At 41.4% G+C, this 19,409-nt stretch overlaps 2 protein-coding genes across 4 annotated transcripts; both read right to left on the bottom strand.

Moving 5' to 3' along the window:
* Nucleotides 1-597: 597 nt before the first annotated feature.
* LOC139608393 (DNA-directed RNA polymerase III subunit RPC4) lies at nt 598-10,071 on the bottom strand. Of its 3 annotated transcripts, none has more exons than XM_071462079.1 (8): nt 9,270-10,071; nt 7,539-7,585; nt 7,280-7,440; nt 7,044-7,168; nt 5,186-5,294; nt 3,563-3,837; nt 3,157-3,309; nt 598-2,065 (listed from the first exon to the last, which is right to left on the bottom strand). In XM_071462079.1, the coding sequence occupies exons 1-8, from the start codon at nt 9,459-9,461 to the stop codon at nt 1,928-1,930; spliced, it is 1,200 nt and encodes a 399-aa protein (XP_071318180.1). In that variant the 5' UTR covers nt 9,462-10,071; the 3' UTR covers nt 598-1,927. The 3 variants fall into 3 exon arrangements, with proteins under 3 accessions (XP_071318180.1, XP_071318181.1, XP_071318182.1); XM_071462080.1 differs by having other exon boundaries at nt 3,157-3,306; XM_071462081.1 differs by having other exon boundaries at nt 7,539-7,582; nt 9,270-10,057.
* A 2,494-nt stretch (nt 10,072-12,565) lies between these two features.
* LOC139609230 (ectonucleotide pyrophosphatase/phosphodiesterase family member 7-like) lies at nt 12,566-18,478 on the bottom strand. Its single transcript, XM_071463529.1, has 5 exons — nt 17,999-18,478; nt 15,526-15,671; nt 14,758-15,390; nt 14,257-14,503; nt 12,566-12,944 (listed from the first exon to the last, which is right to left on the bottom strand). Exons 1-5 carry the CDS (start codon nt 18,273-18,275, stop codon nt 12,826-12,828), a joined length of 1,422 nt encoding a protein of 473 aa, XP_071319630.1. The 5' UTR covers nt 18,276-18,478; the 3' UTR covers nt 12,566-12,825.
* Nucleotides 18,479-19,409: the final 931 nt, after the last annotated feature.

The following is a 19,409-nucleotide window of genomic DNA, read 5'->3' as shown; positions in this document are numbered from 1 at the left end:
AGCAAAAGGTCATAAAATATTGTTTTGTTAGTTTGTAATTACAGCTTGCTCAATTATGAATTTGGTCAACATTAATTTATTGAATGATAATATAAAATCATATCATGACAATATGATTTTGGCCAGCATCAGTTCAGATACTACAGAATCAGTACTTTCAGTTGTGCTTGGCAGGGTCATGAGAAGTTTTGTTAAGTTTGTTCCTCCCAGTTAAACATGAAGTTAATTTGTCATAATTGCAGCGTTTTTGCTACAGAGTGATTAAAGTAACACCAAGCTGAAAAGTCTTGTTTCACTAACCTGTGGTAATTGGGGGAAATGAACATCTGCTGCATCAGTATTTACAGTCAACAGTAATGACAGGGTGAACTCAAAACAAACAATCTGAACCTGAGGGGTTGAGGCAGAAAGCCCCCCACCCACCACTCCCACCTTGAGTCTGGTTCCTGTTAAAGGAAGTTTTTCCTCTTAACTGTCACCTCGTTCTGCAGGTGGTGGGACTGCTGAATTTCTCTCTACAGCATTGTGAGGTCTTGACCTGACTCTGTTAAGAGCCTTGAGATAATGAATTTTATATTTGACGCAATAGTAATAAAATTGAATTGAATAATAAAGTTTATTTTAATTGCATTTCTCAAATGCAGCAGTGCTTTAAACATGAACAATAGAAACAAAGATTCAGAAACAGAATGAAGGCAGAAAACCACTAAAAAGACATTTTTAACAATCCAGCGTCTAAAACATGAGATCAGTATAAAAGACATAAAACAGTTTTAGCAAGTGATTTAAAGCAAAATGTGCTAAGTCATGGTAGCCAAACATGAGAGACACAGTCCCTCTGGTTTTAACTGCAGGTTTGTGTCCTACACTCTGAAGCCATTAAGAGCCTGAGAGGCAGTTTTATCCAAAGCTGCTGCACGGTGTTAGTTAGGGTGGCATGAACTACTGGACGACAGTCTCCTCCTGCATCCGTGTTCATTAAGAGCTGATTTCTGTGCTGTGACGCTTTTAAAAGTTCGATTGAAATTTTTCAAGATGAAATAATCTGGCAGTGAACAGAAGTTTGGAATCTGGTCTGTATTTAATATAAAAACTTCTACCAGTGGAGGTCAGCTGCTGTTCAGCAGCTCTGCAAGAGACATGAAACAGTAAATGATGAGGTAGCAGAAAACCAAGCAGACATAACAAACATCTCAGAACAGCGCTGGAAATACAACAATACCTAAGTTTACTGAACTCTACCAATGTTACAAAGTCTAAATGCATCATGTACATTATTACATGTACATTTGCTTTGCACCTTTTAGTCTAGAAATGTCCAGAATCCACATATAGTGAGAGACAAGTCTCCACATGTCTTCATATTAACTTCCTTCACGCAACCCTGGTGTCATCTGTCTTGAGTTTTCTGTTATTCCTTACAGGTTTGACCTATGGAAGCGGATGCTGGTGTTGAGTCAGTCTGAGGCTCACAATCATGACGGCTGCTGTGCTGGTGTGTGTAGAGCTGACGCAGTGCTCTCCTCTCAGTGAGAATCAGTAATCAGTGCACAGGTAAGAGTCCTTGTGGAGTCTCCATGTATTAAAACCACATCACTATTTTCATCTTTCCACAAAACATCTTTGGCAGTGTCTTCACACCAGAGAGAGTTGTTCCAATCCTGATGGATTGTTTTGCCATCACAGAATTTTGAAAAGTTGCAACCAATTAAAAGCTTTCACAGATTAAAAATAACAAAATCGGGTTGATGGAGTAGCTGCCTTAAAGACCTCAGAGCAGAGGTTTGGAGAATTAGACTACTTTAGTTTGACCATTCTGTGCTGTAAGAATGTGTGCCAACACATCAGGAGTCTTACTGAATCCAGGATAAATCTTTGCATGTGTCGAAGAGTCAGTAACTTTCAGATCAGTCTGTGCAGAAGGTGATCAGGGTCCTTTCTGCTGTGCTGAAGCTTCTCTCAGTAAAGCCTGGAAGTCTGGAGACAGGACCAGTTTGTGGTGGACATTTCCCAGCACCATCATGTCTCCAGTCCGCCCATCAGACAGACGCACAGACACCAGTTGCTGCAGAGGGAAGAAGAAGAGATTGTTTCTGTATTAACAGGGACAGAGTAGCTTTGTTTTTCTAATCACATAGTGACTAAAGATCATTGGCAGTGTTCCACAGACTGATGATGGTGTTATTCTGGTATTGCATTAGTTTGGTAGCAGTTTAAAAGAGGAATACAAAATAAAATAAAGAAACAGTAATAACTGTGGCAAAGTATATGGTTCCATTTCAAGATCTTGGTAGATGGTTCAAAAATTTTTGATAACTTTTTAAAAATTATGTTATTGATAAAAATGGATAAATATATTTTTCTGTGATGAAAGTAATAATAATGTTTTTTATTATATATGTTGAGGTTTCAAGCCAAAATATTGCAATGAGAAGAGCTGCCTTCTTTTGTTTGTGAACTGTGAAACTTGACTGAAAGATGGCCTGTAGAGCCAGAATAGAGGGTAAACCAGGCGGCAAGATGGCGGAGACGGCACAGAGACAGTTTTGAACCCTGTTCAGCTTGGTCTCAACATTCATATGACAGTGAAGTCTATCCACAGACAAAAACAAAAGAAGCTAACACTGCTAACATAGGCTAGCATTATTACACAGAGCCAATTACACAGAGCCAATACTGATAGAAATGTCCTCATCAGGTGGAGTCAGATGACCACTTCACCTTCACCTTCGAAAAGGGAAAGAAGAAGTCTCAAACACTGAAATCCTCTCAGCGGTTAACAACCTGACATCTGTGATATCAAAATAATGGATCAGCAACTGTCTGAGCTAATAGCAGAGACGGCCGCTGTGAAGGAAAGAGCTCTCAAATTATGAGGATCTCTGAGGAGGTGAACACACAGGAGAGAGCCACTCTTTTTCTCTATAGGAAGAAAACTGTTCTACATTGTTCTCTGGACAGCTCGAAGAAACAGAAAAAAAACAGTTCCATTTAGACTGTAAATGGTTTAAAGGCAGCAAATAAAGTATCTTTTATTACTTTGAATCAAGGATTTGCCTCAAGTTTATTCTGTCTGCTCAGGAGAGAAGATCTTTAATCATAGTAAGTCACTTTGGGTGAAGCTAACAGCTTACTCTGCAGCCACACTCACAGTACCTGCAGGAAGGAGAACGCAGCTCCTTCAGAGACGTCCATGACGATGTCGCCCAGCTTCAGCTCCACCTTTCCTGACCTCCTGATCTGCAGTTTACCCAGAAATCCCTCTGGGAATTGTGACAGCACAGGACAGTCCTCCTTCATCGTGGCCTGCTGAGGAGAGGCAGGGATACACAACCGTTAAAGACTGGCTGGTGCTGGCATTTTTGAATTGAAAAGGCCAGCAGCTGATACAAAACTTGAGCAAGAAAAACTAGAGGTTATGTAAGAAAAATCCTTATGACTGACACACCAGTGCAAAAGGGCCCAAGAAGTTCAGAAATCACACATGGAAGAAAAGATGGGAGTCACTGAATGCAGAAAAATACAAACGTGATATTGGGTTCAGTTTCTTCAGTGAACTCACTTGTGCTTGCAGATGTGCAGGCCTCTTGTCCTCAGCCTTGCCTTCCTTCTTGGCAGGTGTCTCTGGTGTAGCTGCAGTAGCGGGGTCCGCCTTCTGTCCCGACACTTTGCCCGGCATACAGTCCGGTAACTGCATGAAGAAGAGCTCCTCTCTGCCAGACAGGCTGAGATCCTGCAGCAGGTCCACCAGAGATGGCTTCTCTGGTTTGGGCATCTCTGTCCTGCTGGCGCCTTCCCGAGCCCGATCTCCCAGGACCAGAGGGGGGTTCTCTGGACCTGCCAACACCGCAACCACAAACACTTCAACACAAGAATGGACTGTACTGCACGCAGGCCAGGAAGTCACTTCATAGTCACATGTTCCAATGTGTTTGACACTCATTCAGTTGTGTGATGCTGAGCTCTGCTATCAGAAACTCCCTCCCTCCACCCCCCCTGCCTCCCCCTGAATCAACATATAGTCATCTCACTGATCACTTTATCAGGGACACCAAACCAACACTGGGTAGTTCCTCCTTTGCTCTCTAACAGCCTCAGTTCTTCCACCTGATGTTGGAAACTTTCCTCTGAGACTCTGCTGACATCACTGCATCACATCATCTCTGCAGATTTGTCAGCTGTACATTCATGCTGCCAATCTCCTGTTCCACCACATCCCAAAGGTGGTCTACTGCATTCAGGTCTGGAGGCTGGGGAGGCCACTGAAGTTCACTGAAACCAGTTTGAGACTTTAGCTTTGTGACATGGAGCATTATCCTGCAGGAAGCATCCACTAGAAGACGGTGAACTGTGGCCCTGAAGGGAACTTGGTCAGCAGCAATACTCAGACTGTGGCATTCAGAACATGATTAATCAGTATTAACGGCCCAAAGTGAGTCTAGAAAACATTTCCCACACTGTTACACCACCACCACCAGCAGCCTGGACTGTTGACATAAGGCAGGTGGGGCCCATGGATTCATGCTGTTAATGCCTAATTCTGACCCTACCATCTGCTGCCTCAGCAGAAATCCTGATTAATCAGACTGGGCTCCGTTTTTCCAGTCTTCAGCTGTCCAGTGTTGGTGAGTCTGAGTCCACTGCAGCTTCAGGTTTCGTTCTTGGTGGCAGGAAGTGGAACCTGACGTGGTCTCTGCTGTTGTAGCTCATCCACCTCCAGGTTGGATGTGTTGTTCTCTCTGATGCTTTCCTGCTCACCACAGTTGTAAACAGTGGTTATCTGAGTTACTGTAGTCTTTCTGTCAGCTCTGTCCATTCTCCTCTGACCTCTCTCTTCAACAAGGTGTTTCCTCAATGCTCAGTCCAGCCTGTCTGACACCAACAATCATGTCATGGTCTCTCTGATGTTTGATGTGAACATTAACTGAAGCTCCTGACCTGTATCTGCAGGATTGTATGCACTGCCCTGCTGCCACGTGATTGGCAGATTGGATAGATTGCATGAATAAGCAGGTGTGTAGATGTTCCTAATAAAGTGCTCAGTGATTGTATGTGAATTTTATAAATTTTTGTTATGTGTCGACCCTAAATGTTCCACTGCCAGGGCAGTTTGTGACCTGTGTGCTAATGCTACTCTCCTGTTCACACCGTGGCAGTAGCAGCAGTGAGAGGTGGTTTTTCTCACCTGTTGTGCTCGACAGCGTTTGACTCTTGACGAAGCTGCTGCACTGACACAGAGGCAGCTGGATGGGTTTCAGCCTGGCATCGTTCCTGAGATCTGGATCATCTATGAACTGTAGTGCGACACATAATATCAGTTATGAGCTGATCAGTTATTCGTGATAAAAGTCATTAATATATTTATGGATGAAAATATCAATTAAACCTCACTGGTGCTGTTATGCTGTGCTGCTAACAACCAAACACACACAACTTTATTTTCAGTTCAGGTGGAGAGGAATGAACAACAGCTTCCTGTTTGCACTCCAGACAGAGAACAGTCACATTTAACTCCTTATAATAACAAACTGTCCACTTTTCATGAAACATCCAGGTTAAACTTTCTTTTAGGTCTACAAAGAGTCAGTTGTGTTTTCTACGAAGCCAAATGAGAGAGAAAATGACAAATGTGAAATAAGCTGAGGCTTATTACACAATTAAAAAAAGAAAATTATATTTCAATTCAATTTTTTATTTGTATAGTGCCAAATCATAATATACATTATCTCAAGGCACTTTACAGGGTAAGGTCAAGACCTTACTTTGTTACAGAGAAAAACCCAACAGTTCCCACAAAGAGCAAGCGCTTGGCGACAGGGGGGAGGAAAAACTCCCTTTTAACAGGAAGAAACCTCCAACAGAACTGGGCTCAAGGTGAGTGGCCATCTGCCTCGACCGATTGGGTTTAGGAGAAGATAAAAAAGAGGGGGTGGGGGGAGGAGAGAGGAGAGAAGAGAGAGAGAGAGACCAGGAACAGCTGTGTAGGTAATGGTGTTATCAATATATACAGTAGACTATATGTTGTTGGGCCCCCCCTGCTTTAGTGTATGTATGTTAAAGCTGCACTCATCAATATTCTATTCTATTCTAATATTCAATATTCTATCTCAACAACTGATCAGGTGATGTGCATGTGCAATGTGAAAGGTTCCTTTGGAGCAGGACAGATGTGTTTTTGGAAGAGAACAAACCAGAGGTAAAAGGAGACTGACGGCTGTCCTTACATTCATCAGGTGAACTCATCTACTACACCTGCGTGACCGAGTTCCTCTGTTTGCTGCATGTGTAAGTAACAGTCTGCAAACACAACGGCCACATCGTCATGAGGTGGCAGTGTGTGAAATGTTTGAATGCTTTCAGATTGTTGCACTTAAAAGAGCAACAGTCTAATGATCAACAGCGTTTTAAAATGAAAACTAACACAGACTAACACACCTGAAAATGCATATCACATGATCGTCAGTGCACACTGGGCACGTGCACGCCGGTGTAAACAGGAAGCTGATTATCTGCAACTGCAGAAAATACTTCGAGCGTGGAACAGCAAAGACAGCTGTGAAATTAAAATGTAATCAGGAGTCGAATTTGGGGTGTCTGCGTCGTCATTTCCAAAGGTCCCGTTCAGACTACAACGCTGCACCAGAGTTTTCAAACTAAAACAGGTCCAGCAGTGTCTCCAAAAATCTCTGTTCTAGTGTGGATGTAGCCTCAGTCATCCAGGTCATCAATATTAAGGAAGGGTTGAATCAAGGGCAGCTGGACTTGGCTGCAGAGTCCTCTCTTTATCCCACAGAGGTTAAATACCTGGGTCTCCCTGACAGTCAGAACTGAAGAAGCCCCTTGGACGAGGTGAAACAGTTTCGAGTATCTCCAACCAGGTGCAGTTGCCCTTGATTCAGCTTTTCCTGGACAGTCTTTCAGTGCTACATTCTCTCTTTATAGAAAACTCTTTACATTTCAATTTTCATAGGGGCACCAGACTATTGTTTTAAGACTGACTTGAAATTTAGTGAACCTAATCCTTTAAGGCAGGAAGTACTCACATCATCCCTCTGCAGTTTACTGAGCATCTCATCTTCATCTTCCTCTGAGTGTTTCCTCTCTTTCTTCACAAGTTTACACACAGGTGGGGTGGTGGAGTCACGCAGGTCTGCAGCTCCACGCCAGCCTGAGCAGGAGGGGTAGACAGTGAGGGAAGGAAGAAGAGGATGTATGAGATCATCTGGAAGTGAGCCTCTGGTGCCTGAACTCCCTGAAACGGAGAAGAGAAGGCGGGCACCTGTTCTGCAGACGGTGTCAGCGGGGCCCTGTTCGAAGATGGAGTGAGACTGGATGGTCTGAGGCCTCTCTCTCCTCCTCCCTCTGTTCTCCCTCGCTCCTCTCCTCTCATCCCTCTCTCTTCTCTCCTTCTTTGGAGCCACACTTATCTTTTCCTTTAACCTGGGGAAGAGTCGGACACAGCATTCATAGACATTAAACGCAACACACTGACAGCGGGAAACATGCAGACTGGAATCATCCTATTGACGGACACTCACTCGTCTTTGCTTTTCCTCACGGCGTGGACATTCGGCTCGAAGGTCTTCTTTGGAAAAACGAGAACAGAGAGAAATATGAAGCATTGTTAATTTATTAGTATGAGTAATTAGGATTTATTTATGGGGATTGGAAACAAATCTGCTGCAAACACACAGTGAATTTAATATGCTATAAATGCTTTCTGCCAGATATTACATGAATATAAACCATGTTTGCGATGATACAGTTTTTATTTGTTCTAACTGGCAGATTATGTTTGTTCTTCATAACTAACTTCATTTTAATTGTGACTCTTCCATTAGAACACGTGCTTTTGACCTTCTTAGCTTCAAACTACCGAAATCTGGTATTGATTGTATTTGTAAATTTTATAAAGCTGTGAAAGCTCTGTGTCAAGCTTGAGTTGCAATCACTGACTCTCGAACAGGTTGGGTTCTAAGGCCTCTCTCGTCTTCAGAGAGATTTAATCAAGTGATTTAGTGGTTGGAATTAAGCAAGCAGAGTTTCTGATTTTACAGTTGGTACTTTTTTATATGGATGTAGTTCTTCTTGCAAAGGCTGGTCAGGATCTTCATAGTCTGGTGAATATTGTTTATGGCTGGTGTAGTAAATGATGACTCCTGTCATACGCAGAGAGTTACAGATATTAAGGTTTGACCTTAGATGTTCATATTACTCCTGAGACAGGAACAGAACAAGAATCTTGTCTTGACTGTGCTGGTCCAGCTCTGGGAGCTGCTATAAATAAGGTTAAGCTCTGTGAAGACCTTGGTTTCAATACATCTGTTCAACTTTGGATTATGATGCAGGGATCTGAGGTTGTTGTAGACAAACAGAGAAATGCATTATTTCTTGGGTTGTATAAAATAGCTCCAAAACTGTCAGTATGTGGTGACAGAGAATCTGAGCTACATGAAGTTAGGCAAAAGTGTGACATGCTGTGATTGTGAAATAGATTACTTATCATGACTGACAATAGTCAGCTGAGCGAATCTTTGATTGTGATTGCTTAAATAAATATCCATGAGCATAGACCTTGTAATCATTGTCACTGGCTCCCAGCTCATTATAAGACAAATTCTGCCATCTGCTGGTTCTCTACTGGAAATCCTGGGTGTTTTATTTGATGGCGATTTCAGTTTTTAGCAGTACAACAAAAAGTTGGTCCAATCATGTATCTATCATCTGAGAAATATTTCAATAATACGACCTTGCCTAACTTTCTTTACAGAGCTCAGGCTTTTAATTAGAACTAAGAGCAATGACCACATCACCCCCATTTTATCCTCTTTGCACTGGCTCCCAGTATGTTTTAGGATTGATTTGTCTTATTGATAATACTGACTAATCCTTGTGGCTTCTCTCCCAGCTACATTTATGACCTCTTAGTACCATCTGAGCCAGATCCTCAGATCCTTTTTATCTGTTCCACAGGTCTGACAGAAAATATGGCACTGACATAGCTCGGTTTCACAGAGTTACATGTTTAATTTATATCTGATATAATGTTGTTGACACATGCATATAGAACCATGCACTGGCTTCCTTTTCTTTTTGTTTTCTTTTGCCTCTGCAGGGAACTGGATTGTAAGTCTCTGTGGTCTGCTTTAGGCGTTTACTTAATTAAAAACACTAATTCATATTCATTCACCTCTATAATGATAATAATAACAGTATCATTTGTAATGCTGTAATATAGTTTATTTTATATTCCACCTCTCAATGATTACCTTTGGTTTTTTGAAGGCTCCCCCCAGTGTCAAGTCCCTGGTCCTGAGGGACGTCAGTCTCCCAGGTGGAGCTGGGGAGGACAGACCCCTGACCATGCCTGGGAATCCTCTGCCCGCGTTGAGACCCAGCCCGGTCCCGCTGCTGAGGCCGGAGGGGCCGGGTACACTTGCCGCATTGCCCGAGTCGGTCATTTTGTGGTCTCAGGTTCTTATTTCAATGTTGCACTTCTGTGGCTAATTACTGACGTTACTCCAGGCTTTTATTCTGAAAGTAATGGCGTTACAATTCCGGTTTCTCTCAGCTGAGTGAGTTCATTTCGTTCCGTCCTTCAGGACCAGTAGACTCACACTGAGACCCACAGTGAGCGCCGTCTAAGCCGGGCACAGGTCCACACACACCAGACAACTTATCGCCTTATTATCCTCCATTTTGTCCCACTCGCACTAAGAGACTGCGCCAGAATAGAAGCTGTGCACTAAGTGCGACACAGATGTCCAGTTTCCGCACAGCACGACGCCGCTCCCGGTCGTCACACTCGGCCCCGCTGGACTGTGCGGTTGTCCTGAAGGCTGCGCAGCGCAACTCCTCGTCTTTGACACTTCATCTTCTTGGTCAAAACAAAGCGGGATTTCCGGGCGGGGGCTGCAGAAAACAAACCGGCCCGAGTAAAAACGTCACATATATTCAACCAGTGATATTATTCCAGCAGTTCCGTTTTGCCGCCTGTTTCATTTGGTCAGTTTAGGTGGATCTTGTTTCCTTCCGGACTGCGCCGCTATTGTTGTTGTAAAAACGGTGCTTTACAGGCGGAACCAGCAGAGGGCGGGGTTTGTCCGGTGGGACGGAGAAGGTCCCTTCACGACTCGGTGGAGGACGTTCTCAGTCCGCTAGAGGAGACGGGGACGGCTGCAGCACCTTTTGCTTTTCTCTCGGTTACTCAGACATTACTTGGACTCACTAGACCAAGCAAACCTTTATATATTAAACTTGCATGTGTCTGCTAATTTTCCATAACATTCAAATATGATTACATGACATATAATTCACAATATTTATTTGAATGGAAGAATTCATTTGTTGTAACAGAGCCCAGTCTAGGGGACAGTTGCAGCATGGATCAGGGGATGACTGCAACATTAATATATACTGTATATAGGCCTACTTAAAATGTCACTGATTAACTTCTGCTCTTTGTCTCATTAAGCCCAGTATTCTGGAAAATATACATTGTGTGACAACAGTATTCAACTGAGCACCTGCAGGATGAGTGTGACCATTTCAAGTGTCTTATTGGAGGAGTAAGTCTTTGTGACTATCCCTTGTTGCAACCGTCCCCAGTCTCCCATACTTGACTTATTGATATGATCGTCAGCATGAACAGAAGGTGACTGTCATAAACGAAACACCTGCTACAGCAGGTAATTGGTCTTAAATTGTCTGCAGAACTTTTATCCTCGCTTTGCTTGGGACTGAGTGTTATCTCACCACACTTTCAAACTAACAGCATCTGATTCTTGTATTTTTGAATCTGACTCACAAATTTTCTTAGAAGGAAACATAAATTTTTGCTATGAAGTTTTTAATTTATTCATAAAAGCTGGTAGAGTGAGTCTGGGAGTATGCAGATGTGCTGCTATAAAATGTGAAAACTTCTCCCTTCTTCTCTGCTGAAATGCAAAATGATCTTTTCTCCTTCTTCTATCCACTTTTCCTCTCAATCCACTTCTCATCTCATTTGGGTTGTAATTCCCTCAGTTTTTCTTTATCTTCCCCACTCAGTTCTGCTTTACTGCAGCACTGGCTGATTACCTGAAACAAGTTCTTCTTTTCTTTTTTCCTTATTAATTTCCTATCATATAATTTAACAGAAAAATCCTTAATTTGATATTTTACTAATTCCAATTTATTACAGAAACCATCTACTTTCAATTTCAGTTATTTCTTTAATCCTTCAGCAATATTCCCTACTTTTTAGACAGGCTGAGTTAAATTTCAGGTAGCCTTTGCTTTGCCTTTTTTTATTGTGAGAATTTAGTTCAATTTCTGTTTTACAGTAATCAATTAATGGGGCATAACTGAATTAACAGCAAGTCAGAAATCACTTTTGTATTTGCAGGCACCATTAGGTTTATATCAGGAGTGTTGTTTTTGTCTCTGGATTTAAACTTCAAATACTTAAGTCTGCTCCTGGTAGACGACATATGTCAGAAAAATCTTGAGACACGGATCAGTGCTGACAAGTAAGATGGACAGTGACTGCAAATGAAATCAGAGCCAGATTTATTCTTGTTGTTTGTTTACAATGCTGATAAAAATATGAAAATGCAATTAAGTGATTAACTTTTCATAGTGTACAGCTTCTGGTAATTATTATTATTATTATTATTATTATTATTATTATTATTATACTGAAAAAAAGATCATTTAGGATAAGAGACCTCTGCAGTTCTCTGACATTCAAGAGCATTTTTAATTTGAAAAAGTTTTAGAAATTATTTTTATTCATCAGTTTGTGAGTAGGACTAAAAGTGAATGAGTTTTTTCCTTTGTCAAATACATAAACACAGGCCTGGATCCGGTGTTTAGGGCTGCTCAGGTTTTACAGGCAGTTCTGTTAGTTTCAGCACAGAAACCACACATTCATGGTCCTTATAGATATTATAGTTATTACAATATTGCAAAAGACCATAGTTCATTAATATTTTTTAAGAAATATTGTTGGAAATAATGTGTTCTGCAGATGTTGCTTGTGTTCAACTATCATATATCATTTTGCTTTTTTTTTTTTTTTGGCATCACAGTCGATGCCCTTAAGCACCAAAAAACTTTCACTCCCGCTCTGCCCGTGACGCTTTGTTCACAGAAGAATATTGATATCAACCTCTGCAAACACGCGTGTGCTGAATATTTGTCTTTAGATCTGATTAGGAGAGACTTTGATATGCTTCCGCTCTTATCTTTTGTAATCACACTTTTTATAACTACAACTCGACTGGTCTGATCCCACACATGCACAGGCTGTGTGTGAATTGTGTGTACAGTGACAGAGAAAGAAAGAAAGAGACTGATAAATTTATAACCAAAGTTATGACAGCAGACATCATTAACAATCTGAGCTCATGGAGGGGCAGAATACAACTTGGTATAAACATATATTGATCTCCAGCCATTAGACCAGGATGCAGAGAGAGTGCAGAGGAGAATCAAGCAACTAAAATCACTTTTTTTTTTTTTTTAAATCTGCAGAATACAGTTTATAAACACCTTAAGCTGAAATAAAACCACCAGATAAATGTTCATGTATCACAATATTTATTCACCAAGTAAGTAAGTGTGAGTATTGAACAGCAATTTATCTGTATCCGTACAGAATGTTTCTCTCTTTGATTCTGCAGAGTTTAATAACCTAAAAATTGAACACAATTCTGTGTAGTTGTTATTTTAAGCTTCATCTACAGAAAAAAGGAATGAAAAAGTGAGTCAACTGGTTTGAGTATTCAAGATTGGAGTCCTGAGTATCCCCTGGCTGATCTCTGAGATCAGGTTTAAAATCCATTATGCTTTAGTTCTTTTCCACATGTTGTAAGAAGTGGTAATGACAAACAGAAGCACAAGAAATCCAATCACAGCTGAGAAGCCAATCACCACCTCCTTCTGAGTATTCTTCTGTGGAGCTGCAGAAAGTACAAAAGAAGACATACATACAAAGAGATGAGGCAGCAAATCAGCCAAGAAATTAACAGACAGTAACAGACTAAATACAGAATCTCGCAGAGGAAATCTTTAGATTTACAACTCCATACTTTAAAATCTCACAAACAACAGTAACCTTTTACATACTGATAAAATATGACTTTACAGCAGTTAGATAATGTAATACAGCCTGTGCGATATCAGGGTTGAAGTCTGCTGATGGCTATCACTGAGCTAGATTGGGGTCCCTTATCTTCCCTGTATGAAATGCTCTAGGGTAAGAGTGGATGCCAAGTCCACCTTAAATTTATTCAGCTTTGCAGAAAGATATCATCTTTATGTAAAAAGTTAACCAGATGTAAGATTTAAAGGTTGGACCCAGTGTCACGCACACCTGTTAAAATGCAATCAAATAAAAATTCATTTACATATTTTAAGTGCTTGAAGATCTAATCAATGCTAAAGCATCTGTCGAGCCAATAAAAACACATGGAATGGTCAAGTTGTCATATTGACATTTAAGGTGCATTGATTGAGTCACAACATCAACTGGACTTAGTAACATGCAAGAAAACATTCCACTTTAAAAGTTGCCAGTAGTTGCTGGTAACCTTTGAGCAGAATTCAATTATTTTTTCTGCCCAGCTGTGTTTAACTAGCTAGTGATGCATTTGCAAAGACACATACACTTAACAAAATGCCCCAAAATCCAGAGATGTAGCTGCCCAGATATTTCAAACTATGACCCATATAAGATGACATCTGGACTGGACATGCTCCGATCACGTACCAGAAAAATCCAGATATGGTCCAGGTTACAGGTGTATATATATCAGGTAATAGTACTATTATAATGGGAATGGTATTTTCACCTTGAAATAACACAGTCATGTTTGACAAAATAGTCAACTCATGGTTCACCTACTAGTTTTTATCTCATAGTCTAGATCAGTAAACAAAGTAGTTGACTCAGCTGTCATGGAGATGGCTTCGTTGTAATCACATGGCTAAAGTATAGTATTGAAGGGGGAGATCGAGCCCCCAGGTGCTGGTAAGGAGGTAAGTGCTGACTCCTAAAAAACGTATGACTAAGATAAGATATTAGCAGTTAATTGCATTAAGGGTGATATAGACACCAGGTTTTGATTGCATGAATTTTGTTTTAAATGTTAAATCAGTGCAGTATTCTTTTAGTGTGATGTTCTATACAAGGGCCCAACAACTGAGCCAACTTCATGACAACTGAGCAAATTGCATGAATTCCATCAATCAATGGGAGAGGTGCTCACTTACTATCATTATCTCCTCCTGTGTTTTGCTTGGGGACCAGCATGTGTTTGGTATTGTGCAAGTGTCCGTCGTTGATCTCTGGGTTTATTCCCAGTAGATGGCACATCAGTGGATACAAATCAACCATGTCAAAGGGACCGACCATCAAGTTCTTCTGAAAGTCAGGCCCCACTGCCCTGAAGAAGGCTTTCATGTCCATGATTTCATTATCAAAGCCATGATCTCCTTTGGTGTAGTGGAAAGGAAAAAGCTATATGATCACAGAAACAAGACAATTCATGAACATTATGGCCCCCAGACAGATACAAAGACATTTCGAGTAGTAGACTTTAGACAACTAATGACACCGCATGATCATATAATAACTTTTAAATTGAAAGAATCTGTACATCTGAGGAGCACCAAGTAGTGTTTCCTCTTTTACAGCCAGATGATAGAAAATCTGACCCATATTTAACCCTCGTAACAAACAGAGCTCCTCAAACCTTAAATACACTCACTCACCCCATTGACAATGTATCCAGGGTCAGCGATGAGGATGATGGGCAGGAGTCGAGGGTGGTTACTGTAGTGCAGTCTATCTGGCATCTCCTCCTTTTTATACACATGGAGGTGAGGGTGGCTTCCTTTCAGAGCTTGGTACACCTTCTCCAGCTTCCCCTCTTTAGGAAGCAGCATCCCAACGGGACCATAATCCAACAGATGGAACTGGATGTCTCTGAAGGTGAAGCCAGGGATCTTAGAGAGGATGATCTCATCAACCAGTGCTCCCCGCAGAATTGTAGTCATACCGTGGTCAGCAGTTATGATGATGTTGAGCTGGTCTGTGAGGCCATGGTCTTGGATCTTGTCCCGGATGTAGCCTATAGTACGATCCACTTGCCGAACCATCTCCTGCCGTTCTGGTGAATCTGGTCCATGTGCGTGCCCAGCCAAATCTGGTTCTCCAAAGTACAGAGAGACAAAGTCCAGGTCCTGTTGGTGGAACCACTCTCCAATCACCTTGTCAATGTTCAGCCTCCACTCTGTCTCGTTGGAATAATCATAGAAAAGAGGTTCCACTTGCCTCACCCTCACAGTCTCTCCTTTGTAGGTGGCCGCTGTGCCAGGGAAATGCAGGGAACCTGCTTTCAGCCCCTGGAAGAGGACAAGACACTATTAACTTAAGGAACTTAACTCAAACACTGTGCTTCAAAGGATATTCAAGAGTCTATCATGGATAAACCAACTAGAAATGCAGGAAAGTTTTAAGGTAGTCAGGATCTAATGAACCTGTCTCTGTGCTGTTATCCAGATGGGTAAACTGCCATTGTCCCAGTAGGAATCAACAAACTGAGTCATGTAGTACTGCTTCTTCTCCTGAGTGGTGGTGTTGAACCATATGTTGTGGATTACTCCGTGATTCTCAATGTGCCGTCCTGATGGAAGACAAAAGCAAAAAAAAAAAAAAAAAAATAAGTAAAGAAACTTATAAATGTTTAAATGTGACTTTTTAACTGCAGAAGACTCATGGACAATCAATACTCAGAGAAAAATAAGATAATATTTGATAGATTAGATTTAGGCCACTGCTAAAAAGTTAAACTATACATGTTAGTGATGGACAAAATCAGCTTTTATCTGCCCATTTTCACTCTTTATCAAGGCCTGTATTACCAAAACATCTTCACCAGTTACCCAAACTACCTTTACTGGCCTCTATCAATAAAAATGAACACATTTGTTTTCATATCATTTTTGCTCTGTCAGGGAAAGCAGGCTCAGCCATCTGGTGGAGAGAAGTTTTTTGGACCCATTTTAAGAGCTGTGTTACAATTCAGCAGCCCACATTACTCACATTTCTGCATCGAAGCTGTAATCGGCCTCATAAATCATTTTGCTCTCACTCACTCACTCTGTAAATTATCCTCTCAGAAACCTGAACACAAGTTGGATTCACTTGAATCAAGAAACAACCATGTGCTTCAATTTGGAGGTTCTTACCTCTAACCTGAGAGTTTAAGACTGTACAATCTGCACTGCTCCAGACTGATCATACCAAAAGATCAACATCCTTGCAACCATCAGACATCCCACTCTGCTTGCTTCTGCACTGGTCACCTTCATATCACCTTCCTGTCCATACCATAAATAGCAGAAACAGAACTGAATCCAGAAGTAGTGTAATTATTGCTGAATCTCTGACACCTCAGAACTGCTTCATTTCTCCAAGCACCGTGTGAAGTTCCGCTTTTAGGAAATCTTCCTGAGATACTTACGGTCAATAAAGTGACTCAGCTTGAAAATACAATGTATACTGTAAGTTCTGTCAAATAACATGGATTATAAAATGCAGAGAGCTGGAAGATGTAGGCTGTTTACTTTCTTTGTGTGGTTTACAACAATCATGCTTTGAGATTTAAATTTCAAAACATGGCACTGTTTACAGACGGTTCAATATGCAAAGTTACTTTAAAGTGGATTCAGTGCCATCTTCAGCACCATGTGAATCACACGTATGTGAACTCATTCTTAACTGCCATTGAGAATGTTTGTAAAAAACACTTTTTGATTGTTTGGGGCCATTGGAAGCAGCAGGTGCTGGGGCAGTCACAAACTATTAGCTCATATAATTTTTTTTTAATATCCAAGCAAAGGTTTGGAAAACAAAGCTGCAATGGACCATGTTTTAAAAGTCTAGCATAGAAATACTTTCAAACAGCTGTGTTCAGAAGGGGCTCGTACTTGTCATGGCCTCCCTGAAACCACCTAAAAGAGAAACAAGACTGAAGGGCTGCTACCTGAGGAGGTGGAGACCAGGGATCTCTGGGTTTTTATTCATGAGTTAAGTCCTGTCGAAACAGATCCAAATTACAGAGGATGTATACATGCTACTCTGTAACTAAACACATGATCCTGACTGGCATTGAATAACAGCACTTATACCATTAGGCGGCTGTGGCTCAGGAGGTAGAGCAGGTCATCCACTGATTGGAAGGTCGTTGGTTTGAAGTGTCTTTGGGCAAGATACTGAACCCCAGACTGCACCCAGTGTATCATCAGTGTGTGAGTGTGTGTGTCATATAGAAGCGTAGTATGCATGGAAAATTAACTGTGTGCATGGATGAATGTGATTTGTAGTGTTAAGTGCTTTGAGTGGTCAATATGACTAGAAAAGTGTTGTATAAGTGCAGTCCATTTACCATTTATCATATCTGCAAGACAACAGTGTTAAATACTGCATGTGTTGTATACTTCACAGAAAATAAGACCTGCTAAGAGAAGCTGCAGGCCACATTTAAAAGACATGACATAAATTGCATGTGGTTATCCTACTGTTCAATGCAATAGCACATATGACAAATAGCAGGCACATCTCCCCCATTACCTGGATCTCTGGCTTTGCAAATATTGTTGCTGCTCTTTCCGCCAGCCCATATAGTCATACCACAAAAAGCACCAAATTATACAAGTTTTAAAAAACACACACACTAATGCATTCTAGACTAGTTCCTGAAACTACTGATCATGTAATATTAAATTCATCCAAACCAAACCTTCTATTCAGGAGGTAAAACTTAACCATCTTTTATTATAGATAAATAAACATATAGACAAGCAAACTCAGATATCTATATGAATTAAGTCACTTTGGATAAACTGCATATGCCAAACTCTTGGCCCTCTGAAAAGACTTGGTGGATATTTGAAGTATGAGAACTGTAGAAATGAGATACTTACATAGAAGCTAAACTGTTGTTTTTACCTGTCAGCATTGTGAAATGAGAAGGGCTGGTAATGGTGAGGAAGGCTGGAGTAACATAGGCTGCCTTCACCCCGTCCTGAGCCATCTTATCCAGGTTAGGGGTTTCAACGTCTCGGTCATAGTCCCAGCGGAAGCCGTCAAAGGAGATCAGCAGCAGCTTGTTTCTGGTGGACCCAGTCAGAACTGACTGCAGATCAGAAACATAGTCCCTCGGTGGAGCAGCGACACAGGGAGGGCTGGCAGTGAGGCTGAGGACAGCGAGGCAGAGCAGCAGCATGACTGAGGATTTAGACCTTGTATCCAAGTCCAATTTATTCAGACCTGTGTCTATTTTGTCTTCAATTTAATATTTAATATTATTTATATTCGGCTGCAACAAAACTAAATATTTTACAAGAAAATCTAATTGTTCCTCTGCTCCAACTGCAATAGTACAACACTACCCTGAGGTCAATATGAGACTGTGTTACACAGTGTACTGGGTACAGCCTTGAATAATGTTTGCACTTAATGTGGGATATTACAACCCCCATCTAGCCATAAAATAAGACAAGTTTTACGCCTTTATTAGTGTAATGATAGGGAGAACCTAAGTGTGTGTGTGTGTGTGTGTGTGTGTGTGTGTGTGTGTGTGTGTGTGTGTGTGTGTGTGTGTGTGTGTTTGCTGAGAATAATTCTCAACCCTCTGAACCTGCAGCAGTGTCAGGCAGGCCACACACCAAGAAGCTCAAAGCTTCTCTTACTGGTTTTATCTTGAACTTATTACTTTGGTAACTTTACCTATTTCAAATATATCAAAAGAGCTATTTGTAAGTTAGACTGTGTAGTATGTCTCAGGTGCAAACAACTAAAACTAGCAACGAGAAGTTCAACCTGCCAAGGACTATGATGGTGAACTTCTACACCTCCATCATTGAGTCCATCCTCACCTCCTCCATCACCATCTGGTACGCTGCTGCCACGGAGAGGGACAATAACAGACTGCAGCGTATCATCCACTCTGCTGAGAAGGTGATTGGCTGCAATCTTCCGTCCCTCCAGGACCTGTACGCCTCAAGGACTCTGAGGCGTGCAGGGAAGATTGTAGCCGACTCCTCCCACCCTGGACACAAACTCTTTGAGTCACTCCCCTCTGGCAGGAGGCTGCGGTCCTTCAGGACCAAAACCTCTCGCCACAAAAACAGCTTCTTCCCGTCTGCTATTAGCCTCATCAACAAGGCTAGAGAGCCCCACTGTTGCTGATCCCCCTGATCCTCAATTGCACCAATCACCAGAAAAAATTCCTTGTATGTGAAAACATACTTGGCAATAAAACTGATTCTGATTCTGATTCTGATTCTGATACTGAATAGCCCATACATGGACTATAATGTTAAGTTCCTATGATTTAAAGCCATGTTGTTTCAAAAGT

This window comes from Trachinotus anak, unplaced genomic scaffold (genome assembly GCF_046630095.1).
Source record: "Trachinotus anak isolate AG129_WGS33_773 ecotype Australia unplaced genomic scaffold, CSIRO_AGI_Tana_v1 ptg000025l, whole genome shotgun sequence".
In the NCBI taxonomy this organism is placed as follows: Eukaryota; Metazoa; Chordata; class Actinopteri; order Carangiformes; family Carangidae; genus Trachinotus; species Trachinotus anak.
This window is presented reverse-complemented; position numbering and strand designations above follow the sequence as displayed.